The 26864-nt window shown below is 45.8% G+C and overlaps 2 protein-coding genes across 3 annotated transcripts in view; both read right to left on the reverse strand.

The window, feature by feature from the left end:
- NFX1 (nuclear transcription factor, X-box binding 1) overlaps positions 1-26864 on the reverse strand; it is a 441461-nt gene that overhangs the window by 7327 nt on the left and 407270 nt on the right. The window lies entirely within an intron of this gene.
- MARCHF6 (membrane associated ring-CH-type finger 6) overlaps positions 1-26864 on the reverse strand; it is a 158088-nt gene that overhangs the window by 1470 nt on the left and 129754 nt on the right. For both annotated transcript variants that reach the window (XM_060254056.1, XM_060254055.1), the window contains 6 exons: positions 25771-25840; positions 17906-18087; positions 11347-11481; positions 7961-8050; positions 2574-2706; positions 2055-2190 (listed from right to left, as the gene is read on the reverse strand). In XM_060254056.1, coding sequence (XP_060110039.1) covers positions 2055-2190; positions 2574-2706; positions 7961-8050; positions 11347-11481; positions 17906-18087; positions 25771-25840 — 746 coding nt within the window. The remainder of the gene's footprint in view (positions 1-2054; positions 2191-2573; positions 2707-7960; positions 8051-11346; positions 11482-17905; positions 18088-25770; positions 25841-26864) is intronic.

The following is a 26864-nucleotide window of genomic DNA, read 5'->3' on the forward strand; positions in this document are numbered from 1 at the left end:
AGGGGAGGATTGCCCACTTGCTTGGGGAGAAGCTGCACTCTATGTGTGATGTTTACTGGTTTCCCAAAAACATCTTGTTGAGCACTACAGAAAAATGGAATGCTGGAATAGTTCACTTTGAGCCACCCTGGGTGTGTCACCGGACAAAGTAAATTTGCACCTGGGGGTCACCACTTCAAAAAGGTTGGAAAAACAGTGTTGTACTTACCTGTAACCACTGTTCATCGAGGTGTCTTCTGTGCAAGCATACATTGGGACTGTGCTTGTGCAGGCCAATCACTGGAAGCTCTCGACAGCTATTCTAGTACATTTTTAACACACTCCAGGGAGCCCATCGGGCTGTTTTCCTGCTCAAGCAGTGATACACTCTGCCAGGAGCCCCCCCCCAACTTTTCCCTCAGTCCTCCTGAACTGCTGTGAGTGTTCTGACAATAGTCTAGCTATGAACTCACAGTGGGGTAGGAGGGAGGGAATGTGGGCCTGCACAGAAGACACCTCAGTGAACAACCATTACAGTGAAGTGCAACAGTTTTCATCTTCAGTCTTTCTTGCAGTCCCACTTTGGGGGACCTTTATCTTGGAGGTGGGGTAAGTCTCAATGGAACAAGTAATGCAGCACCGCTCTGCCAACTGCTGAGTCTCATCTTGCATAAACATCCACAGAATAATGCCTGGCAAAGAGAAAGCAAGTTTGGTGTAGTGGTTAAGTGTGCAGACTCTTATCAGGCAGAACCAGGTTTGATTTCCCCATTTGTTGAAAGTGGATTTAGTATATCCTCCTGTAAGCTGGTCCACAGTTGCAGTGTGAGATAGAAAACCAATATCCCTGTTAAGTCCTGGGGAGGTGTTAGTTCCAAGTTTCATAATAATTTGTAATTCAGCAATTTCCTTCTCTATTCTTGAAGATCCTTTTCAGCAAAACAGCAACTTTGAGGTCACCCATTGAATGTTCTGGAAGGTTAAAATGTTCTACAGGTTTCTCTGTTTTGTGATTTCTGATTCAGATTTGTGTCCATTTATACTTTGTCATAGTGTTTGTCCTGTTTGTCCTATGTAGAGAACTGAAGGGCATTGTTGGCATTTAATGGCATATATAATGTTGGAAGAGGAACAAGTGAATGATTCTGAGATGGTGTAGTTGATGTTGTTAGATCCTGTGATCGTGTTGTCTGGGTGTACGTGGCAGCAAAGCTGGCACTTGGGTTTATTGCAGGCTCTGGTACCGGTGTCCATGTTCAAGTGAGATGTTGTATTGTTGTATGTGAGGAGTTCTTTGAGATTAGGGGATTGTCTGTATACAAGAAAAGGTTTAACCTCCAGTACTTTTGAAAGACAGCTGTCACTGTCCAATAGAGGTTGTAAGTCACTGATGATATGTTGAACTGTTTTCAGTTGAGAGTTGTGTGTGACAGAACAGTGGTGTTCTGTTATTGTCTTTTTTGGGTTTGTCTTGTAACAGGTTTTCTCTGGGTATCATTCTATTGATCTGTTTCCTGACTTCATCAGGTACTTTAGTTCCAAAAAAGTTTGTTGTAGATCCCTTAGGTGAGAATCTCTGTCAGTAGGATTGGAGCAAATGTGGCTGAAGAAGACAAATCTCCTTGGAATAGGAACTCACAATCTTTGGAGCTGCAAAGAACATCCTCTCTACAAGGACTGAGGGAAAGGGGGGCCCTGCCGGCAGAGAACGTGACAGCTGGAGTGGGGGAAATGGGAGGGGCTCCCTGTGGAGTGTTAAAAATTTACTAGAATAGCTGCAGAGAGCCTCTGGTGGCTGGCATGTGCAAGTGTGCATGCACAGAAGACTGAAGATGAACCACTATTCTGGTATTATCAACAAGTTTTGGAGAAAAGCCTGGAGATGTAAGAAGCAGGAGCACACTATCTCTGAATCCAGTACTCTCAGCAAACAGATCCTTTCAGGTGTCTCAGAGACAATAAGCACTTTCAGAATACACTTACAGCTACTGGCTCACTGAAGCTTGGACTGACTGGAAAAAGTGGGATACTTCGACAACCCAGCCCTGATGAGCGTTGCTAGTGTAGGCACTTACTTGTCATTTTTAATATGTTCATAAAGGCGCTTGAACTGACGGACCTGGAAGGATAATATCCCCATCAAAACCACCACCATGAGGAGAAAAGGATAAATCCGACGTTGCACGAGGTTTTGCATTTCAGCAGTGACTCCTATGAAAACAAGATAAAAGAGAGCTGACAATCGATACATTAGAACGAAGCCTTTATATTTCAAATGCTGTCCTGTAATCGAGTTCAAATGAAAAATTGATATTTCCTTATTTTAAAAAATTACAGGTCAAAAAATGTACTACCAAAGGATACACCATATTGCCCTTCTGATCACTGCTTATTGCTCCCGTGGCTGAGCCACGGAGGAGCCACCATCGGCCCATCATTTCTAAACAATAATAAGATAGTTGTAAATGTTGTCATCTGTTTTCCATGTTCTTAATTTTAAAAAATAGTTACAAATCTCCCAATCATGCATTTCCAATGTTTTGCCTGAAGCTCACGAACTGGATGATGAAACCTGCATGCCCATCTTTGCTCACCTAGTAAAGGTACAACTCCAGAAGCTATGATGTAAGGGACACAGAGCGAAAGCAGCAAGACTGAGATCACAGGTGCTGCAAGCTTTCGTATGATAAAATGTAGGTCAATATTCCGAATGCCATTTGCATACACCTGAAACAACACAAAAATCAAGTCACCTGAAAGAAGCCTGTACATAAACTGTGCAACCACACGGTAGGCATAGGACTGGGAATGCTGGGGCAAAATGCTGCCGTTGACATTCCATGGAGGGAAATTAGCCACCCTGTAAACAACAGTGATAGCAGCACCACTGCCTATGGAATCTATTCTTTTTATTTTCAAATTTATTCATGTTCTTTACAGTCCCTCTTTTCCATTGATACTCAAGGCACATTACACAGTGCAAATCAATCTAATCAAGAGGATAGGACGTGCAGTAAGCAATGTAATAGGATTGAAGAAACCTGATTCTGAGCAGAAATCTTAAAGCGGAAACAAAAGTGTGAGTAGTACCACGTTAAACACTCCCCTGCCAAGGTGCCCACAGTACGGAGAGCCGGTTTGGTGTAGTGGTTAAGTGTGCGGACTCTTATCTGGGAGAACCGGGTTTGATTCCCCACTCTTCCACTTGCACCTGCTAGCATGGCCTTGGGTCAGCCATAGCTCTGGCAGAGGTTGTCCTTGAAAGGGCAGCTGCTGTGAGAGCCCTCTCAGCCCCACCCACCTCACAGGGTGTCTGTTGTGCGGGAGGAAGGTAAAGGAGATTGTGAGCCGCTCTGAGACTCTTCGGAGTGGAGGGCGGGATATAAATCCAATATCTTCTATCTTCTTCTACTGGAAGAAGGCAAATATCACAAAACTCCCGACCTGGAAAGGCTCTGCTCCTGTCTGCTAAGAGAGTTTGAAACCACAGAGCACGAGTGTTTTAGCTGCCCATTTTGTAAGGGAGCCTGGGACAAGGTTATTACTCTGTTGTTTGACAAAATCTCTGGTCTCACTGAAAAAAAATAGATTTATTTTTCTGATAAGAGACCTAAGATTACTCATCAAGTAGTTAGATTCCGTTTGGGGATTTTTAGTTCTCGGAAACTGTGCTGTAATTAGATCTTATTTTAAATTATTTCATTTGGTTTATTATATGCCTTCAATTGAGGCCTTTGCAGGGGGTAGCCAAGAAGGTGCTGGCCTTCAGTTAACAGCGAATGAAAGAAACTTGAGATTTGCTTCATTTGATGCAGGGTACGAGTAAAAGATGTAGCTGATGCAAAGTGGAGCTGTAGTTAAATTACTCACAGAATACAAAAGGAAAAAAAAAGATTTAAAATGTTTAGTGAATGCTAACCTCTGTTTTCATGTGTGTATTTTTTTAGTAACCCTTCAAAAATTACTGTTTTTGTTCCGATGTTTGCTGATTTATATTCTACATTTAAAAAAAAAAAGTGGCTTAAACATTCTGAGTGGGTCAAAGTGAAAAGGAGGTTTGGAATTTCCAAGCTGAAGCTTACATCACCACGCATCACGGGTCTGTAGCACCAGGACCCTGCTTGAAACCTGGCAAAAAACTGGGATGAAAATGATCTTTGAAATTATTACTGTACATGCAGAGAGGAGAGGGAAAGCACTATTTCCCCAAGAACTGTCTATCTGATAACTATGAAATAAAGGGAATAGGAAAGGAATAAAGTGAGCTGTAATCTCCCATTCTGAATCTGTTTACAGACATGTACAGCTCTATGCAAAGTAGTAGATTAAGAAAGCATTATTATATGCACATTTAATGAGAACGGTGCCTTACTCGATACAGTTGGTTTAACCTACAATTAAACGCCCTCTCTTTGTTTTAACGGAGGAAATATTTTGCCTTATGGCCTGGCTCATAGCAAAAGCACCAAGCTCAGAGGTTTCCAAATAAGTGGTCTAGCGATGAAACAAATTAAGAATTCAGCATCGAGGTTCAACATTCAGTACAGAAAACACAAAACCTGAATTAAATCTGATGACTGAAATGGCTTACAGCCATTACAGTTCTAAAACAGGGAGAAAGGCATGTTACACTGGACAAATGTGTATTTAAATTGTTAGTAACAGACCATTACAGGAAAGAAATCTTGCTGTTTTGTATTATGAATTTTTTCCAATAGGAAAACATGAAGATATAAATCTGGGGACATTTTGGACTATGTTATTAAAATATCTATTTATTTAGGAACTTCCTATTCCACCTTTCTGTAAATAAACACACCCAAAGCTGTTTACAATACAGCAGCTAAAATACATTATAACATCAGCATAAAAGTACAACACATCAAACTGAGGGATTACACAACTCAAAGGCCTTCCAGAGTAGATAAATTTTTACCTAGCCCTGAAGTGATGTTTAAAGTGCAATACAAATCCTCTGGGAAAGAGATTCCACAACCTAGGAGTGATTGCCAAAATAGCCTTCAGTTTTCATCCTCTCTAAAAATAAGTCAAAGTTATTACAACTGGGCTGCTAGAAAACTGATCAGTTCACTATATGTTGGTATTTTACAAATTTTTACTTTTTCTGGAGCAAATCTGACAAAACCAGTTGTATGTCACCTACTAGAGATCTAATGATGACAGTGGGTCTCTCACATATTTGTGGACTTCTCTCAAAACAGAGAGAATGGAGGAGAATGGTAAATAGATGCCTGTCACCTTTTACAAATAATAATAATAATATTTTTTATTTCTATCCCGCCCTCCCCGCCGAGGCAGGCTCAGGGCAGCTCACAACATAAAATACACTGTACATCAAATTATACTTATAAATCATGGTTAAAACAAATTACAGATTATTAAAATTAACATTAACAATGTGGCGTTATAAACATTAGATCTTCAGTGGAATTCAGTAACTAAAAGCATTTTCAGCAGCATTTCCTAGCTTGTCATTAGTTGAAGGCTATCTTGAAAAGGTGGGTCTTACAGGCCCTACGGAATTGATCTAAGCATCGTAGGGCCCGCACCTCCTCAGGGAGTTGATTCCACAGCAGTGGAGCTGCGACAGAGAAGGCCCGATCCCGGGTGGCCTTTAATCTGGCCTCCCTTGGCCCAGGGACATTCAGCTGGTTTTTTCCAGCTGACCTCAGCGCTCTCTGGGGCTCATATGGGGAGAGATGTTCCCTCAGGTAGGCAGGTCCTCGGCCATATAGGGCTTTAAAGGTGATAACCAGCACTTTGTAGCGAACTCAGTATGCCACTGGCAGCCAGTGCAGTCCGCGTAGCCCCAGCTGTATGTGCTCCCACCTTGGGAGCCCCAGCAACAGCCTAGCCACCGCGTTCTGCACCAGCTGCAGCTGCCGAGTTCGGCACAAGGGCAGCCCCATGTAGAGGGCGTTGCAGTAGTCCAGTCTCGAGGTGACAGTAGCATGGATCACCATTGCTAGGTCACGGCGCTCCAGGAAGGGGGCCAACTGCTTCGCCCGTCGAAGGTGAAAGAACGCGGACTTGGCAGCGGCCGCTATCTGTGCCTCCATTGATAATGAAGGCTCCAGAAGAACCCCCAAGCTCTTGACCTTATGGGCTGCTTTCAGCAGCACACCGTCAAAGACCGGCAAGGGGATTTTCCTTCCCAGAGCACCGCGACCCAAGCAAAGGACCTCTGTCTTCGTTGGATTCAACTTCAGCCCGCTCAGTCTGAGCCAACCTGCCACGGCTTGCAGTGCTAGGTCCAGGTTTTCTGGGATGGAGTCAGGTCGGCCGTCCATTAGTAGATAGAGCTGGGTGTCATCAGCATATTGAATGGCACCCAAGCCCGAACCTCCGAGCAATCTGGGCAAGGGGGCGCATGTAGATGTTGAACAGCATCGGGGAGAGAACTGCCCCTTGTGGCACCCCGCACTCTAGTGGATGCCTCCAGGACCGCTCTCCCCCAATAGCCACCCTTTGTCCCCGTCCATCAAGGAAGGAGGAAAGCCACTGTAAGGCCAACCCCCTAATCCCTGTGTCGGCGAGCCGGCGGGCCAGTAGCTGATGATCGACCGTGTCAAATGCGGCCGACAGGTCCAACAGCATCAGCACCGCCACGCCGCCTCGATCCAGATGCTGCTGGAGGTCATCTACCAAGGCGACCAGCACTGTCTCCGTCCCATGACCTGGACGAAAGCCGGACTGGTGGGAGTCTAAGGTGGAAGTGTCATCCAAAAAACTCTGCAACTGTGACACCACTGCCCTCTCTATAACCTTACCTAAAAATGGTAGGTTCGAGACCGGTCGGTAGTTCGCCAATTCGGCCGGATCTGCTGTACTCTTTTTTAGGAGAGGGCGGACCATGGCCTCTTTCAAAGATGTTGGAAATTGCCCTTCCAAGAGGGATCTATTTATGATATCCCGTACAGGATATCTAAGCTCCCTCTGGCAAGATTTAATTAGCCAGGAGGGGCATGGGTCAAGGTCGCAAGTTGTAGGGCGTACAGTTGAGAGGATTTCGTCAACTTCCCCAAGACTAAGCGCGTCGAAGTGATCCAAGATAACATCAGAAGACAGGCACGGAGCCCTGGGTTCTTGTACTGCATCCAATGTGGCAGGAAAGTCCTGGCGGAGCGACGAGATTTTATCTGCAAAAAATTTCGCAAAAGCCTCACAGCCTATTTCCAATTCTGGTCTGCCTTGGGGCAGAGTGGTCAAATTCTCAATTATCTTAAATAATTGTGCCGGGCGCGAATTTGCAGATGCAATCCTAGCCGCAAAGTAATCCTTCTTCGCGGCTTTGACTGCCATCTCATAAGACTTCATAAACGTTCTATAGGATGTTCTCGTCGCTTCGTCACGAGTATGCCGCCACCGCCTCTCTAGTCGTCTGAGTCCCTGTTTCAGTTGGCGTAGCTCCGAGGTGTACCAAGGAGCCAGCCTACTTCGGGGGCGCAGAGGACGCCGGGGTGCAATCTCATTGATGGCTTTGGATAGCCTGTCATGCCAGGTATCTACCAGGTCATCAAGGGAATTGCTAGGGGGCCAGGGGTCCCGCAGAGCCCTTTGGAACAAAAAGTGTGTGTTTATTTGTCCTGGAATGCATTTGCATCCGTCCACAGGCTGAATGGTTAAAGTGTTACTAACAACAAGCAGATGCAAAGTACAGATTCTGGTCTACTATGAAAAGGATCTGTAGGAGCTACTTTCTCATTTTGTCAGTGATATTCTCAGTCGACTCTACATTCCCTCTACATTTTCCATTGCGGCGGGAAGTACCGTGTGTTGCATCCCATGGGTCTGTTCCATAAACTGTAGCATCTTACTCTAGTGTCTTATCCAAGTCTTGTGCTGTTTTATAAATTAATGTCTGTGAAAATGTGTTTGAAAATCAAATGTGAAATTTAAAATATGTAACTATATGAATGTTTTAAAGGCTCTTAATTTATAACTAACCAAGAATTCTTACCTGTTCAATAACTGTTTTAAGCCACCACTGGGGCCCCATCAGAGTTATAGCAGCAATTATTTTGGCATGAAGAACACCAAGAGCCCAGTCCTAATTGAACACAGAACAAAACAAATCCACAGCTTTGGTTACAAATGTGTATATATTTGATAAAATTAAAGCCTCACCAGGTATACAACTAGGCAGTGACAGGTCTCTGACTTCAATATGACACCAACAGTATTTTATTTCTATTTGATGTACTCTGCTCTGAGCCCTCAATGGGGGAATGGGCGGAATATAAACAAATAATAATAATAATATCATTTAACTTGAAAAGAGAGAAAAAGTATTTTAAACAAGCTATATAAAGATCCTGCGTTAGTTCCCTTTTTCAAAGTTCTAATGAATTGTTCATGACACTGTTCAAGTCCCCTCCAGGGACTCCACCAGCAAAAGAAATAGGGATTTCTTAAAGGTAGATGTTTATATATTTGAGGCATATATGTTTCCAATAATGACTAACTGTCCAATAATTGTTTCCTGGAGTACTAAATAGCTGCCCCCTGGATCAAAAAAAGATCAGTTATTTTAATATTTGAATTAAATTCTCTAGAGGCAGATCTCTGAGAGGCCTCTCAAAATGCTATTAAGGGCAGTAGGTTCAGGACAGACAAAAGGAAATGATACTTTACATAAAGGGATTAAAATGGGGGGTTATGACAGCTTGCCTTGTTCGCTTCTATAGGCAGCGTATGGCGACCCCAGCCCCTATTTCAGCCTCGGTTCTTCCTTTTGAATTTTACCTCACGACTACTGAACACAAGTGGTGGGTATAATATGGGTTTCTCAATACTAGTCTCTTCGGGGTTTTTGTTTTGTTTTCAGATGGATGGAGAACTCAATATGTAGGGGTCCACAGCAGCTTTGATGGTTATTCCCAATATACAGGCACCAGAGAACTTAAAAGTAAACCACAGACTTTTATTTACACACAGTCTCCAACTGGGGAATGGGAGGTATTTACATGGGCTATATTGTATCTCAGATAAATAACAATTGCTAAATAGTTCAGGCTTTATGTTACAGATTTTACTTAAGAAGAAGAAGAAGAAGATATTGGATTTATATCCCGCCCTCCACTCCGAAGAGTCTCAGAGCGGCTCACAATCTCCTTTACCTTCCTCCCCCACAACAAACACCCTGTGAGGTTGGTGGGGCTGGAGAGGGCTCTCACAGCAGCTGCCCTTTCAAGGACAACCTCTGCCAGAGCTATGGCTGACCCAAGGCCATGCCAGCAGGTGCAAGTGGAGGAGTGGGGAATCAAACCAGGTTCTCCCAGATAAGAGTCCGCACACTTAACCACTACACCAAACTGGCTCTTAGGGTTCACAGTTCATATATTCTTCACTCTTCAACACTATTTTAGGTTGGCCTCTTGGGCTTAATGTGTCTGGTCTCTTGAGCTGACTGGGGTCTCTACTCCCAGCCCTTCTGACTCCTCTAGACCCACATCTTTCCCTCATCAACCTCGTTAGTTCTTAAGAGAAGTTTATATGTTTCTGTGACCTCTCAGATCTTTCACTGTGACTCTCCTTTTGTCACACTCAGCCCCTTGGCTGTCTCTACAGAGCTAGCAGCGAACTTCACTTCACTCGAAGTCTCTCTTCAGCTCCTGTCTCAGCTCCTTCTCCTCAGCTCTCTGCTGATAATTCCCTGTCTCTTCAGCTCTCTGCTGAAAAACCAACTGCTCTCTTCAACTGTCTCCCTCTGACCGTTATTCACTGACAACTCCCCAGCCATTAACTGTCAATCACTCCTCCTCAGAGTTCCGAGCACTCCGGCCCCCACCCTCAGATCATCTGACTCAGGCTCTATGAGTCCTTAGTTTTCCTATTAACCCTTCCATTACCGTCACAGGGGTTTTCTGCCAGAGGATGTCGTGATGCCCACAGGAATAAACAGCTTTAAAGGGGGATTAGAGAGATGCATGGAGGAGAAGTCCATCAATGGCTACTAGCTATGATGACAAAGCCTTTGAATCCCAGAGCCAGGAAGGCAACATCTGGGGAAGGCCTCGGCCTCTCTGCCCTGTTGTTGGTCATCCAGAGGAACTGGTTGGCCACTGTGTGAGACAGGAGGCTGCACTTAGATGGACCCTCCCTGGTTTGACCCAGCAGGGCTCTTCTGATGTTCTTCTCAGGGGAAGGCCTCAGCCTCTCTGCCCTGTTGTTGGCCCTCCAGAGGAACTGACTGGCCACTGTATGAGACAGGAGGCTGGACTAGATGGAACCTCACTGGTCTGATCCAGGAGGACTCTTCTTATGTTCTTAAGACATATTTTCTAAGGTCTGTGAGCTATTGCTTCAACAAAAGATTTCACATTTTCTCAACAAATGGAATAATGATTTAGGGTACAAGTTGTCTGAGAAAGCTCAGAAATATGGCTTGTCTTGGGAATAATGCTTTACTATATCTCTATACCGTAAGGAAAAATTGTTTGAGATGATACATCAAATTTATCTTATTCCCAAGAATCTTGCAAAGATGTATAATACTGCCAGTAATTGTTGATTGTGTCATCATCAGTCAGCAGATTTTTGACCTATGTGGTGGCACTGTCTACACACCATGAATTATTAGAATAACAGATGCAAGAAAACTGAGGAAAGGGTTAAGGGTGTACTGTTAAGTCTGGAAATTCTTTCACTGAATCACGTGTCTGGTTTTCCTGCGAAATATCAGGAAATCTCATTACAACTATGCAACTTGCTCTTGCTTGGTATTGGAAGCTGAATAAGGCACCAGATATCAGGAATGGTTATATACGGCTGAGGTTGACATAACTATGAAGCTTACTATATTACAAAATGGGGATCATTCTATATTATTTGATCCCTTATAGACTTCTATTATGAATCAAATGGAGGCAATTTTGTAACTTTGTTTTGTAAGAATTTTGAATATTTAGCATTTTCAGTATGGATATTAATGAAGTTAAAGTGTTTTAAATAAGGAAACTTTTTTAGGCAGACTCTTGCTCCCTCCTCCGCACCCCTGTTCAGGCAAATAAGTGGCCATGGAGAAAAAAATACGACTTTGAAGTTCAACAAACTCTTCAAGAGTAATCAGAAGGTATTTAATGTTCAGTTATATAAGGACAGATTAAATTAACAATTCAAGTTACCTCTGAGAAGATGGTCAAGTACAATTTACACAGTAAACCATTAAGTATTGCTAGTCTTTCTTTAAGCCCCCTGCTCCTACCCCTACATTGCCCCCATTTCCTCCAGCTCCACAGCTGCCCACAGGACACTGATCAGCGGAACAGGCTTCACAGGACAGCCACGGCTGTGTGACTTGGAAGGCCAATGACCAGAACAGAAGGACAGAACGATGTAGCTGACCTGCCAGGGGTAGAACAGAGGCGTCTGATCCAAGGGAACCCTCAAAGGAGCAACGATAACCAGCTCAAAGAGAAGTCCAAGCAAAAGTGGAACGACACCAGCCAGCAATATCGCAACTATCAACGTCTTCATTATCTAAGGAAAAAAAGAAAGAGCTCTGAGAGAGCACAGAGAAAAAGTGCTACAAGGGTGAGGTTTGGCTTTCTAAGCAGCTGGGGAAGTTGCTGAGAATTTCTGAGTTTGTGTGACTGTGATTGCTGAAAATTCTGAGTTTGTGGTTGCTGGGGAACTGCTGGTTTGGTTTGAGTGGGCTGAAGGTGATTGTTGCTGATTGATTAGGAGTGGCTGTGTTCCCCACCCTCTTTGCATTATTAAGCTGCACCTTGCCAGAGGCGCGAGCCTTTGGCGCGAGCCGAAGGGTGAGAGCTAAAGGGATCTTGGTCTGTGGCTCTTAGCCTGGGGGCTGTGTAAGGACCAGGAACCCAGATCCCTAATTTCCTTGTGTTCCCAATAAGGTAAGTAGACCCTCTAAAAGGAGAGCCAAACAGGATTTAAAAGGGGACTGTATATTTTTGAAAAAGCTATCATGGAGGTAGAATGCCAGCAGGGGGGTGGGGGATTTCCAGTGTTTTGCACTGAGTGTCACATGTATGACTATCTGCCCACAGGACAGAAGTCTTGGATGTGTGCTCGATGCAAGGAGCTCCTGGTACTCAGGGAACGAGTTCGTATCCTTGAGGCCCAGGTGACTGACCTGGAGAAGCAGAGACAGTCAGTTAGGCACTCGGAGAAGACTCTCGGGGACGTATTAGATGAGCCCCACTCTGAACGTGGCAGCCCCGTTGCTGCCAGGGAGCATGAGGGTCGAGAGGGAACAGGGCACCATGCTGAGGATAAGGGGAATTGCCCTCAGAAGGGACCTCTTCTTCAGTTGGTGAGCAGGTATCCTTTCGAGCCAGGAACCATCCCTGGGCAGGAAGAGAGGGGGAGTCTTGGTAGTTGGTGATTCGATCCTTAGGCACGTAGACAGCTGGGTGGCAAAACCGCGTACTGACCATATGGTGACTTGCCTGCCTGGTGCGAAGGTAGCGGACATTATGTGTGTTGTAGATAGGCTAACAGACAGTGCTGGGGAGGAGCCAGTGGTCGTGGTGCATACTAGCACCAATGTAGGGAAATGCAGTTGTGAGGTTCTGGAGGAAAAATTTCGGCTGCTAGGCAGGAGACTTAAGGCCAGGACCTCCAAGGTAGTCTTCTCAGAAGTACTACCTGTTCCACGTGCAGGGCTGGAGAGATAGGCGCAAATTAGAAGTCTCAATGTGTGGATGAGACGATGGCGTAGGGAGGAAGGGTTTAAGTTTCTTAGGCACTGGGATGCTTTCTGGAACAAGCGAGAGCTGTACAAAAGAGACGGTCTCCACTTGTCCCCAGATGGAACCAGGCTGCTAACGCTTAAAATCAAATAGGTGGCAGAGCAATTTTTAAACTAATTCTTAGGGTAAAAGCTGATAGGAGATGAAATGTCTCTGGTTCAGGAGGACTCATCTCAAAGAGATGAAGGGTTAGCTGTTACTTTTCTACCTGGTAATGGATCAGAGTTGTCCACTGAGATGGTGACAAACAGTATGGGCTGCCTGCCAAAGTCTCGAGATGGAGGAGGAAGGTTGCGGGCCTAACTTGCCTGGGAAATTATAGATGTTTGTATACAAACACAAGAAGTGTTCGAAGTAAAATTGGTGAGTTGGAATGTTTAGTGTTGGGGGAAAACATAGACATTGTGGGAATTACAGAAACTTGGTGGAATGAGGAGAATCAGTGGGACACGGTGATTCCTGGATATAAGTTATATCGGAAGGATAGGGAGGGAAGGGTTGGAGCTGGGATGGCTCTGTATGTCAGATAGGGTATACGGTCCAGTAAGACTGAGGTCAAAGAATTAGATTTCCTTCTATAAATGCTCTGGGTTGAAATAGAGGGCCCAAAAGGAAATATGACTATGGGAGTTTGTTATCGCCCACCAAATCAAAAGATAGAGGATTATAATATGATGGAAGGATTAAAGATAGCGGCTAAACATTAAAAACTGTTTTGTAATAGGTGATTTTAACTACCCGCAGATTGATTGGGTCAATATGTGTTCAGGTCGAGAGAAAGAGATTGAGTTTTTAGATGCTCTCAATGACTGTGCTATGGAGCAGATGGTCACAGAACCTACCAGGGGTGGGGAGATCCTGGATTTGGTCCTAAGTAATGCCCAAGACTTGGTGAGAGATGTAAAAGTGATTGCACCACTTGGGAGCAGTGACCATAACATTACTGATTTCACCATTTGTTTAAATAGGGAGTTGCCCCAAAAGACCAGCATGACCACGTTTAACTTTAAAAGGGGTAAATTCTCGGAGATGAGGAGGCATGTGAAGAGGAAACTGAAAGGAAAGGTAAATACAGTCAAAACCCTTGGGGAAGCTTGGAGGCTATTTAAAACTACAATCCTAGAAGCTAAGATAGAATATATACCACAAGTTAGGAAAGGCACAAACAGGTATAAGAGAAGGTCTGCATGGTGAACAAACAAAGTAATGGAAGCTGTAAAAGGTAAGAAGGACTCCTTTAAGCAGTGGAAAGCTAGTCCGAGTGAGATTAATAAAAGGTAACACAGGCTGTGGCAAATCAAATGCAAGATTGTGATCAGGCAGGCAAAAAGGGACTATGAGGAGCATATTGCAAAAAACATAAAGACCAACAATAAAAATTTCTTCAAATATATTAGAAGCAGGAAACCAACCAGGGAGGCAGTGGGGCCCTTGGATGACCAAGGGGTCAAAGAATTACTGAAGGAGGATAGGGAAATGGCTGAGAAGATGAATGCATTTTTTGCCTCCGTCTTCACTGTGGAAGACGAGAAGTGTTTGCCCGCTCCAGAGCCACTAATTTTGGAAGGGGTGTTGAAAGACCTGAGTCAGATTGAGGTGACAAGAGAGGAGGTCCTACAACTGATTGACAAATTTAAAACTAATAAGTCACCAGGTCCAGATGGTCCAGAAAGAACTCAAAGATGAACTTGTGGATCTCCTGACAAAAATATGTAATCTTTCATTGAAATCTGCCACTGTTCCTGAGGACTGGAAGGTAGCAAATGTCACCCCCATCTTTAAAAAGGGTTCCAGAGGGGATCCAGGAAATTACAGGCCAGTCAGTCTGACTTCAACACCAGGAAAGTTGGTAGAAACCATTATCAAGGACAGAATGAGTAGGCACATTGATGAACTCAAGTTATTGATGAAGACTCAGCACGGGTGTCAAGCGTCGGTATTTTGAATAATCAAGCTTTTGTTTAAATCAAAGACTCGCTTTATTGATAATCCAACATTTGCTCCAAGGACCAAAACCTTGAAGTGATACACAGCATAGAATCTTAAAGGTACTTCAAAGGCAATGTTGTAGATAACTTCAAAAGCATAACATACAGATGTGAATTGCATATAGGGTTCAAAGATGCTATCAACTATCCATTTGGTCACTACAACATCTCCTAGTTCCCACACATTCCTGGCTTGTTGATAAGGCACGTGGATGGGAACTCGAGGGAGAGGCATTTGCTTTACTTGGTTTCTTGCATATTCTGAATCATTGAGAATTACTAAGTAGGAAGGGGATTGGTTTTGAAGAGCCTCTATGTTCAGAGGAAAGAGAACAGGGAAGAGAGCGGGGAAGGGTGAATATAAGAAATCAGAAATAGCATGCTTGACAATGGGTTCTGTAAGGGAAGATCTTGCCTCACTAACCTGTTACAGTTCTTTGAGGGGGTGAACAAGCATGTGGATAAAGGGGACCCAATAGATATTGTTTACCTTGACTTCCAGAAAGCTTTTGATAAAGTTCCTCATTAAAGGTTCCTCAGTAAGGGGGGGAAACGCCACCCTGGGCCCAGCTTGAAGTAAGCTCGAGAGTCATGGAGTAAAAGGACAGGTCCTCTTGTGTAACAAAAACTGGCTAATTAATAGGAAGCAGAGAGTGAGTATAAATGGGCAGTCTTCGCAGTGGAAGATGGTAAGCAGTGGGGTGCCGCAGGGCTCAGTACTGGGTCCCATGCTCTTTAACTTGTTCATTAATGATCTGGAGTTGGGAGTAAGCAGTGAAGTCGCCAAGTCTGCAGATGACACTAAATTGTTCAGGGTGGTGAGGACCAGAGAGGATTGCGAGGCACTCCAAAGGGATCTGTAGAGGCTGGGTGAGTGCACAACAACGTGGCAGATGAAATTCAATGTGGCCAAGTGCAAAGTAATGCACATTGGGGCCAAGAATCCCAGCTACAAATACAAGTTGATGGGGTGTGAACTGGCAGAGACTGACCAAGATCTTGGGGTCGTGGTAGAAAACTCACTGAAAATGTCAAGACAGTGTGCGATTGCAATAAAAAAGGCCAATGCTATGGTGGGAATTATTAGGAAGGGAACTGAAAACAAATCAGCCAGTATCATAATGCCCCTGTATAAATTGATGGTGCGGTCTCATTTGGAGTACTGTGTGCAATTCTGGTCACCGCACCTCCAAAAGTATATTATAGCATTGGAAAAAGTGCAGAAAAGGGCAACCAGAATGATTAAAGCGTTGGAACACTTTCCCTATGAAGAAGGGTTAAAACGCTTGGGGCTCTTTAGCTTGGAGAAACGTCGACTGCGGGGTGACATGATAGAGGTTTACAAGGTTATGCATGGGATGGAGAAAGCAGAGAAAGAAGTCCTTTTCTCCCTTTCTCACAATACAAGAACTCGTGAGCATTCAATGAAATTGCTGAGCAGTCAAGTTAAAATGGATAAAAGGAAGTACTTCTTAACCCAAAGGAAGAAGAAGATGAAGAAGATATTGGATTTATATCCCGCCCTCCACTCCGAAGAGTCTCAGAGTGGCTCACAATCTCCTTTACCTTCCTCCCCCACAACAGACACCCTGTGAGGTGGGTGGGGCTGGAGAGGGCTCTCACAGCAGCTGCCCTTTCAAGGACAACCTCTGCCAGGGCTATGGCTGACCCAAGGCCATGCTAGCAGGTGCAAGTGGAGGAGTGGGGAATCAAACCCGGTTCTCCCAGATAAGAGTCCGCACACTTAACCACTACACCAAACTGGCTCTCCACACCAAACTGGCTCTCCACACCAAACTGGGTGATTAACATTTGGAATTCACTGCCACAGGAGGTGGTTGCGGCTACAAGCATAGCCAGCTTCAAGAGGGGATTGGATAAAAATATGGAGAGAGGTCCATCAGTGGCTATTAGCCACAGTGTGTGTGTGTGTATATATATATTTTGGCCACTGTGTGATACAGAGTGTTGGACTGGATGGGCCATTGGCCTGATCCAACATGGCTTCTCTTATGTTCTTATGTTCATAAAGGGAATTTTTCACACTGCCATAATGGGTTATCCTTTGTGTCTACACTCTTAAAGGCTGGGGTGGGGAACCTTTTTTTGCCAAGGGCTATATAACATCATTTGCGGGCCATAAAAAATTATCAACTTAAAAAACAGTGCTCCACTGAGGGAGAATGATTCAGGCTAGCAAAATTAATGCAAAGAATTGTTTTTATTTGAATTCATGTGGGGAAAGCCTAATCTGGCACACACACACACACACACACACACGGACAGCCGCCCTAGGCAAATGCATAGGTCCAGGGCTTTTTTGTAGAAAAAAACCAGCAGGAACTCAGTAGCATATTATACCATATCCCCTAATATTAGTATATTAGGTCACACCATCTGGGATAATCACGTGCAAACTGAACTGTGACAGTAACTTTTCCAGGCCCTGAAGCCATTCTGGCCGGCCAGTCAGGCCCCAAGGAGGCTGCCGCACAGTACATCTGGGCCCTGTGATCCCTGCCTGGCCCTGGGGAGACTGCTGCACAGCGCGGCTGGGCCCCACAATACTTGCTGGCCAGCCAGGCCCCAGAGAGGCTGCCACATGGCTTGGTTCAGCCCAGCAATCCCCGAGGGCCACACCAAGTGACCTCGACAGCTGTATGCGGCCCTCGGGACAGAGGTTCCCCACCCCTGCTTAAAGGGAAAGGGGACTTCAATATAATGTTAAAAAAATGGCTGCAGAGATCCATACTTGGAGTATCCAATGGATCCCCAAGTCCCAAGGCAGGACTTTTTTCACAGCCAGAAGAGCCAGGGGGCACCAAACTTTCAAGCAGAAGACAGCACCCTCCTCTGACTGGCTCCACTGCAACAACCGTTCACCATAGTTAAGAGAACAGGAGCAGATTTTCCATGGCAGGCTTTCTCCTGGAATAAAAGGAGGGAGCACTTCCAAGGAGTTGCTGAGCAAGCTCAACGTTCAGTTCCCAAGAGGTTCAAGACCTGACATCCGTCCTAAACATTAATCACTACTTCTGGCCTTCCCTTCCTTTCCTGCTTTCTTGTCCACATTGGAGAATATTTCCCCATCTTGCTCAATTCTTTCCTCCTGCCACAGGAACAGCAGATGAATGTTCTTTCCACATCTGGCAAAGACTTTCCTCCAACTCTGGCAGCACCATTTCCCCAGCAACTTACCATGAGGGACCATTCCTTAACTTTCTGGAAGATGACTTGGCGGCCTTGTGGCATCCAAGCAATGAGAACAGTCACTGCCCGGATGGTCAGCCAGCAGACGTAGAGCCCACAAGCAGCTGTGTACAGTTCATGGATTTTGGCAGTCCCTGTCCAGAAAGACATCAGCCAACGGCCTGCAAAAACTAAAACCAGAAAAGTTTAGTGAACCTTTTATGATCACTTGAAGGAGTATATTCTGTTAAAAGATGTAAACCAGAACCCATGGAGAATCTGCTAAAGGGGACCAGACATTTTTTTGTGAATAGCTGCCCCCATTCCCCACCCACCTATAAAGAACATGACATGTCACAGCTGAAAGGCCATTTAGGATACAGCCTAGGGGCCAAAAACAACTCCCAAAGGGAAACACGAGCCCTCAGTGTGAGCCTAGGGTGCACTTTAAATCCCTGTGTGTGACTACTTTTTCGTCCTGGTATTAAAGAATTCTAGTTTGAAAAAATGGGAAAGCAAACTGAAGTCAGCTGAAATTTGGATCCAGGGGTGCAGCCGTGTTGGTCTGAAGCATATGGCAAAACATCTTCATTAAGCTGTATGCTAATTTGCTGTTCACCTATATAGAGGTGTGTGTGTGTGTGTGTGAGAGAGAGAGAGAGAGAGAGAGAGAGAGAGAGGGAGGGAGGGAGGGAGAGAGAGAGAGAGCGCTGTTAACTTCCACTGCAATGTATCTGAGGAAGAGTGCTTGCACACAAAAGCTTTTACCTTGAGTAAACTTTTGTTGGTTTCAAAAGTGCCACTCAGCTGAAATTTGTAAGCCTTTTGCTTCCTTTTAATACACAGGGTAGCTAATTAAATTGCTTTAAAATAATATTAGTTTTCGGACTGCAGATTTTTTTCATTAACTCTGTGGCAAAACCTGCCTGCTTCTCTCTCCTTGCAGATCTAGTTCTGCCAACTCCCTCCACTGGGCTGCCAGCTCCTGGGGGAGGGGGAGGTCTTCTGCTTCCTGCTACTTGGGTGTGCTGCCACCAGCTGCTCAGGAACAGGACTCTCAGTCCTCCTTTTCAGTTTGGAGACCTGGTTACCACAGAGACCACCCTGCTTCAGGGCTCTTTTCTGGAAGGTTTGGCAACAGGTGCCTTTCACCACTTCCCTCACAAGCAGTTGGAGAACTATGTGGCCCAGAGAACGCTGCCACATTCAAAAGTTAATAACATTTATTGAAAAGAAAAGGTTTGCATTTACACTTCTAATCCAGCACCAGATCAGCAAAACAAAAACAAAAGACACCTGGAATGAATGCATTTCTGCTTTCTCTCCTCTAATACATACTCTGGCTAGATGTTGCACCCAGAACAGGCAAGTTGCAAGATTGGCCTGCAGACTTTCACATCACTGGAGAGATCTGCAGCTTCCCAACAGGCTGCCTTGGTCTCTCAAAATGGCCCGAGGTCTGCTCTCCTTGAGAGCTCAACACCTTTCTCCCTCTCTGGGGGAAAAATCTTCAGAAACTCTCCCTTCTGCCTGGAACTGGCCACTAGGGGTGTGCATTCGGTTCGGCCGAACCGAATCAACCGCTGAATCACCACTGATTTGGCTGTATACAGAATCGCATACAGCCGATTCCAATTGGGGCCCATTATGCGGGAGCCAAGTATGGCTCCCCGTATACTTCCGTATATATATTCGGAAGTATATGGAATTCAATGCAAAAGGCGGGAAAGGGGCTTCTGCAGCCTCAGGGGAGCTGCTTGCCTCCTTTCCCGCCTCTCTCATAGCCTCCCTGGGATCAGGGAGGGACGGAGGGGGGGAGAGGGAAGAGGAGCCCCAGCAGCCAATCCAAAGCATGCATTTGCAAAATGCATTGCAAATGCATGCTTTGCAGGGCTGTTGTGTAGCTGATCCCCAAGCCATCAGCAACATTGTTGTTCTTTTGATCTTTTGCTTACTTGGGTAAGCACTGTTGTCTGGCCAATCACAGAGCAGTGTTATTTTTTGAAACTGCTCTCTGTAGGGCCAGAGAACCTTTTTAAGGAGTCTGCCTGGCTGGACTCCTCCATTGCTGCTGTGTTGGTGTGAGAGAGAGATTGTGCTGTGCTGGCTGGCTGGCCCTTGGCCTCAGCTGCTGCTGCTCTCTCTCAGCCTTACCATACTTGCCTGGAGTAAAGAAGACGTCTAAGGTAAGACAGTCTTGGGGTTCTTGTTTTTATTTTAGTTGGTAAAAGGACTTTTTAAGACTCAGAGTCCCTTTACTTATCCAGATTTGGGTGGTGGGTAGCTTATTTGGGGTTAGGGGGTTCTGCTGGGGGAGGGGGCCTGGGGTGGGGGTTTTTTTTGGCCAATTTGCCCATATCTTACTTTAGTGAGAGGACTTTTAAAAGTGCAGTGTCCTTGTACTTTTCCTGATTTGGGTGGCTTGGATTTCTTGGGGTTAGGGTGAAGGTTTTTTTTGGGGGGGGGGGGGTTGGTAAAGTTCCTGTATTGTTAACAGTTAAGTTTTTTACTGTTTTAAAAGGATTTTGTGTTTGATTTGTTGCTGCTGTGTTGTGCCGCTGTTGTTCCTTTTCTCTTCTGGTTCTGGTTCTTGGGGGTGGGGAGGTGCTGTTTGGCCTAATTTTCATTGTTAAAAGACTACTTTTTTAACAGTTGAGTTTGTGTTGGCCTTCTGTTTGGATCTATTCTCTATTGTTGCAGGTTTTGCATCCTCCTGTCTTGTTCTCCCCCTTTTCCTGGTTCTGGTTTTGGGGGGGGGGGGGGGTATTGTTGACTGATTTGGCCTGAGGTTTCTTATTGGTGAAAAGGCCACTTTTTTAACAGTTGAGTTGCTTGGCCTTTTCTGATTGTGCTGTTTTTTGGGGGGTGGGTGGGTTAAAAGTTGTTTCTGTCACGTTTTGTTTTTTTTAAATTACCTCTGGTTGGTGTGGGGGTTGGTGAGGGTGTGTGTTGGCTGCGTGGGCTGGGTCACTTTCATGTTTTTATAGAGTTATTTTTGGAGTCTGAGTGTGCTTTCGGTTTGGCTAGGGCCACTAAATAGGCTGCCCCACTAATAAGGGTGTTTTTAGGGATTGTGTTTTTTGAAATTAAAAAAAATAATAATCCGGTTTAGGGCTTTATCTCCTTTTAAAATTCAAGTAGGCCAGATAGGGGTGAATTAAAAAGATTTTAGGTTTCTCATAAAAGGCAGCGTGCCTACTAGGCCACATCAGGCTCCCTTTTAAAGGGTTGCAGTGCATCTTGCTTTCAGCCACTGAAAGCTGGTGCATCCTTAGATTTCCATAGGGTAAACCACAGCTTCTCTCAAGTTATAGGGGACACCTGATTTCTAGTTTGCAAGGAAATCCAGTTTGTCCCAGGATCTAGTTAGGAGAAGTTTAACTAGGAGGATATAACAAGGATTGCCTTCATCTCAAGGTAGCCTTTTAAAAACTGTAGCCAGGTAGAGGCAGGATCACCTAGTCTCTTAAACTTTACCTGACTACTACTACTCCAACCCAAAAAGGGACAGGTTAGGGACCAAAAAAACAAACAAACAAGTTTTGGTGGGAGGGTTCTTAAAAAGAAGTAGGGCACCAGTTGGTTCAGGGTACAGTACAGTGAGTTAGGTTTGTAAAAAAACCCTACTCTCAGTTCAGGTTGTGTGAAACTGGCCAAGGGTGACATGAGTGGCAGGCAGCAGAAGAGGGGCCCTGGGGGCAAGGCCAAGGAGAAGACTAGAGGGGTGGAGGAGAGGGGGAGGACCCAGGTCTCCCCCCACCACCTGTGCATGGGGCCACTCCACAGCCGCCTACCAGCACTCCGACCTCTGTTCGGAATGTGATGAAGAAGGAGGCCCGCCTTGGGCCCTTCATCAAGGCTGCTGCTGGGGTGCCCTCAGCAGAGGTGCCATTAGGTGCTGGCACTGAGCAGGGGTAGTCTCTCCTCCAGCTGATGTCGCTCGGCCTCAGCAGCCGGAGGAGGGGCAGCAAGAGCAGCCTTCCTTGGAGATGAGCTTGGGGACAGTTTTCTGTCCAAAATGATCACCCCAAGGAGGGTGCAGAGTGTCGTGCAGGAGCTAGAGGAGAAGCTGGTTGAGGAGGACCAGCCCCCTTCTTCGGTTTCTTCAGGCACCAGCAGTCCTTCAGGGGATGACCAGGAGTGGAGGCCGCATGGGGTGGAGGGGGAAGAGATGGACACGAGGTGCCTCCATCTCCGCCCACTTCCCCCCAGCGGCCAGCCCCTCCTGCCATCCCGAGACACGATGTGTCTGCTCCGAGCACCTCAAAGGAGGTGGCTCTGGACACCCGAGCTGCCAGTCAGTTTGGGCATCCGTTCACCTCCAAAGTCTGGAAGCATTTCCAACTTATGAAGGATCCACGCTATGCGCAGTGCCAGCTGTGCAGGGCCCGCATCAGTCGTGGGTGGGACTCTGCCCATCTGACTCCGGGGGCGATGCGGAATCACCTGCGGAAGCACCACCTGGGGGTGCTTCTTAAGGGGGAGAAGCAGGCTGGTGCTGTGGTGCCCAAGCGGCCAACACAACCCAGCCAGGAGGTCCGTCCCATCGCGACTACCTCTGCTCTCCAGGAGTGTTCCGTGGGAGTACAGGGACGTCAGGCATCTCTGCCTGAGATGTTTGGTGGAGGATGCACCTGTGTGCCAAGATGGGGAATCAGGTATGGCAGGAAGGTGATCGCCTGGAACCTTGCCAGGTCTATCGCCCATGGGCTTCCATTTTCAGTGATCGAGAATCCTGGGGTGCTAGGGTTGCTCGAGGGGGGGGGAGCCCCTTTTTAAAAGTAAATTCCAATAAGGAAGACATTTCATCACAAACTCTGATGAAAATATATCCATTCTTGTATCATACATACATCCTTCTATGGCATCAAAATCCAAATCAAATTTACTGACCACATCAATACCTGCATAATAAGTTTGGTACAAGCATGGTAGAAATTATGTCAAAAGGGTAATACTGTTTTTCTCCTGAATAAAGATTAAGCAACACTTCAGATGCTGCTAGTTACTGCTCAACGTAATTCCAACACTGCAGTCCTGGCAGAGTCACTCTATTCTAAGTACTCCAGGTTCAACAGGCAGTTCGACTGGTATTAACTTTGTACAGGACTGCACAGTAATTCTGCAGCTGTGTGTTCCAATGACTGAAAGGCAATATGGCCAGTTAGCATAAGTTAAAAGTAAGAAGAGTTAATGTTTTCTCTGGTTTTCTAGCATTCAAGATGGCAGACTCAGAATTCTTCTGATTTGTGGATAGAAACTGTCAACGGGAGGATTTAAAGCGGAGCAGCAGTATGTCATAGGTAGGGCAGAGGCACAGAACAGATAAAATGGCACCAGGTAATGATCCATCAATGTATTTATTCATTTTTAGACTTATTTATTTATTTGATTTCTATTCCACTCTTTCCCGCAATTGTGGGGCTCAGAGCATATGACAATGTAAATAAGCAATTTAGAAACAGTTAAAATATATACATACAAAATCAATAATTAAACAGATGGCATAAAACCTATGTCACTGTTCCCATGGAAAGAGGGGAGGGAAAGCAGAGAGCAGTATAGAAACAGAAACTCCTTGGGCTGTACAGTTCCATTTTGCAGGCTCTGTGGAATTGAGCTAAGTCCTACAGGGCCCGATTCTCACTCAGAAGTGCATTTGACAAAGCTGGAACTACTGCTGAAAAGGCTCTAGGTCTAGCTGAGGCCAGGCAAATGGTCCTTGGCCACAGGACCATCAGCATGTTGTTGCTTAAGGTCCCAAAGATATGTTGGTCCCAGACCATGAAGGGCTTGATCCAGAATTCAATCTGGAGCGAGTGGAGCTGGCAAAGCACCACCGGTCCATTAGATGCTCCGGACCATTAGACGCAGGTGCCTGGCTGGGAGACAAGAGGTGAGATCGCTCCCTCTGCCCCAACCGCAAACTCAGCACTTCGCAGGGAGCGATCTCATCGCTTGTCTCCAAGCCAGGCACGAAGGGGCGGGGGAAGCACGCCGGCGCCTGTGTGCCTGGCTGGGAGACAAGCAGCGAGATCGCTCCCTGCGAAGTGCTGGGTTTGCGATGGGGGTGGAGGGAGCGATCTCGCCGCTTGTCTCCCAGCCAGGCACGCAGGCGCAGGGGAAGCACGCCGCCCCCTCCACAGCCGGCGCTCGCGAAGCGCTGGGTTTGCGGAGGGGGTGGGTGCTTCCTCTGTGCCTGTCTGCCTGGCTTCAGTTGATGCTTACAGCAAGCGCCAGGATCGCTCCCTCCGCTTTCCGATCCCAGCGCTTGCTTTAAGCATCAGCTGAAGCCAGGCAGACAGGCACGGAGGAAGCACCCGCCCCCTCCACAAACCCAGCGCTTCGTGAGCACCAGCTGTGGAGGGGGTGGCGTGCTTTCTCCGTGCCTGCCTGCCTGGTTTCAGCTCTGATGCTTAAAGCAAGCGCTGGGATCGGAGGGCGGAGGGAGCGATCCTGGCGCTTGCTGTAAGCGTCAGAGCTGGAGCCAAGAAGGCAGGCGCGGGGGAAGCGCCGGGATCAGAGGCGGAGGCAGTGGATCACCCCCCCCCCCCGGAGGAAGGTACATACCTTCGCTCCATAAGATGCACACACTTCCCACCCACTTTTTTTGGAGGAAAAGTTCGTTTTATGGTGTGAAAAATATGGTACTCTGATAGAGGTTCCAGTTGAGACTCTTGCCACTGCATTCTGGACCAACTGAAGTGTCCAGGTCAGGCACAAGGGTAGCCCTATATAGAGCGAGTTACAGTAATCCAGTCCGGAGGTGACCACTGGGTGGATCACAGTGGCTAGATCTGGGCCAGATAGGAAGGGGGTCAGCTGCCAAACCTGTGTCAAGAGGAAAATGCCAATCTGGGCCAGGCTGTTCACCTGGTGTCAGGGAGGCATTGTCCAAGGGCAGGGTCTGATTACCCAATCACAAGTCTCTCTTTCCCAGTCACCGGACTTCCATCTTCCATGGATTGACCTTCAGCCTGGATCCCATTCCCATGCAAAATATCCTCTAATGGAAGGGATTTTTCATCAGCAGAGAGAAAACTTCTCTATCTCATTACAGGAGACACAGTTTGGTGTAGTAGTTGTGTATGTGGACTCTTATCTGGGAGAACCAGGTTTGATTCCCCACTGCTCCACCTGCAGCTGCTGGAACGGCCTTGGGTTAGCCATAGCTCTGGCAGAGGTTGTCCTTGAAAGGGCAGCTGCTGTGAGAGCCCTCTCAGCCCCACCCACCTCACAGGGTGTCTGTTGTCGGGGGAGAAGATATAGGAGATTGTAAGCCGCTCTGAGTCTCTGATTCAGAGAGAAGGGTGGAGTATAAATCTGCAGTCTTCTCCTCCTCCTCCTGCTACAGCCCAAAGTGTCCACACACTTCCCACTGGATCCAACCTACAAGATTTAGGACTCCATATAGTTACACAATCCAACACCATGCATGTTTATGCAGGAGCACCTCCCTCAGAAGAAAACAGGGCTTAAGTGCTAATTAAGTGCATACACAACTGTAGCCTTAAATAATCAGCAACTCCTCACCTTTGGCTCTATCACTGTGTGGAGACTGCAAGGTTACAAATTAGATTACCTCTATTTAAAGAAACTTCTAAAAGCTTTGTGGTCTCAGTGGTATTTTAGCAAGCCACATACCAGCACTCCCAAAATCAATATGAATTTGTGAGATGCCAACAGGAAAACTGTTTTTATGTCAACTGAAATAAAATTGGGCTGGATTTATAAAAAGACATTCAGGTTCAGAGTCAGAACAACAGAATATGGAGGATTCAAAAGCCAGAGGATTCCCCTGTTTTATCCCAGGAAGTCTAACAAATGTGGGAGTTTTCACAGAAAGAAGCTGCCTGTGAATCAACAACTCATACCTGGTAATGTAAGGCAGATAAGACTTGCAATCAGTAGTGTTATACACATGAAAACGATCAACAGAAATATCTGCAATGCACAAAAACAAAAAGGAAGAATTAAGAGCTTTATACATACACAGGAAGAAAAAGCACCATGAACTCTAGAGGCAATTTAAACAGCAATTCTATTTCTATTCCAAATCATAGGATACATATTTGTGGGTGGATGGGTTTTTTTGTTTGTTTGTTGGAATTAGAAGCTACTGAGGAGCAATTTACATAGAACAATGGGAATCTTGATATCTGAGGAAGTATAGTCACAGTTTGACATGGGGGCGAAATTCTTAAACATCACACTTCCCACAACTTGGCTACTAAAACTGCAGGCCTGGTCACACAATCCACAGGGTGAGAAATGTTGGCATCCTGAGGTGACAGAAGACCCTGGGCTCTGAGGCTCCACTTGGGCTCAGTCCCCAGGCTCACATCTCTCTGGATTTATAGCTCAATCACTGGCTTGATTTCTTCCTGCCCCAATGCAGAAGGGACAGGTAAGACCCTGCCTTCCTTCTTCCCTCTCTCCCTTCACTTCTCCACTAGTTATTTCTTGTCTCCTGTTCTCTGAGATCTGCATTACTCCTTTGGATTAACTACTGGGTTAAGGAAGTACCAAATGCTATTTGTGCTGAGATGTTTTTTTTTTTTTTTTTTAAAGTAAAAGTAGGTTTTATTGAACATTTCAAAATTCCATTTACAAACAATTCGAAAAGCATTCGAATTGAACATTTCATAATTCCATTTACACACAATTCGAAAATCTTATCCCGCCACTACTTCCCCTGCCCCCCCACCCCCACCCCCAAGGAGCATCTAGGTAATATCTAACACAATTCTTATTTCTTAACTATCTAATTTATTTATCCATTGATATAACTTATTCCAGGTCTTTCTTGATTCTTGCAAGTTGCCTCCTCTTAATCTAACAGTAAGATTATCCATTTCTGCAGCCTCTAATATTTTCTGTACAAATTCATTTCTGGTTGGTATTTGAGAATTTTTCCAGTACTTAGCGTAAAGAATTCTGGCGGTAGTTATTATATGTAGTAGAAGTT

Source organism: Heteronotia binoei, chromosome 14, assembly GCF_032191835.1.
Source record: "Heteronotia binoei isolate CCM8104 ecotype False Entrance Well chromosome 14, APGP_CSIRO_Hbin_v1, whole genome shotgun sequence".
In the NCBI taxonomy this organism is placed as follows: Eukaryota; Metazoa; Chordata; class Lepidosauria; order Squamata; family Gekkonidae; genus Heteronotia; species Heteronotia binoei.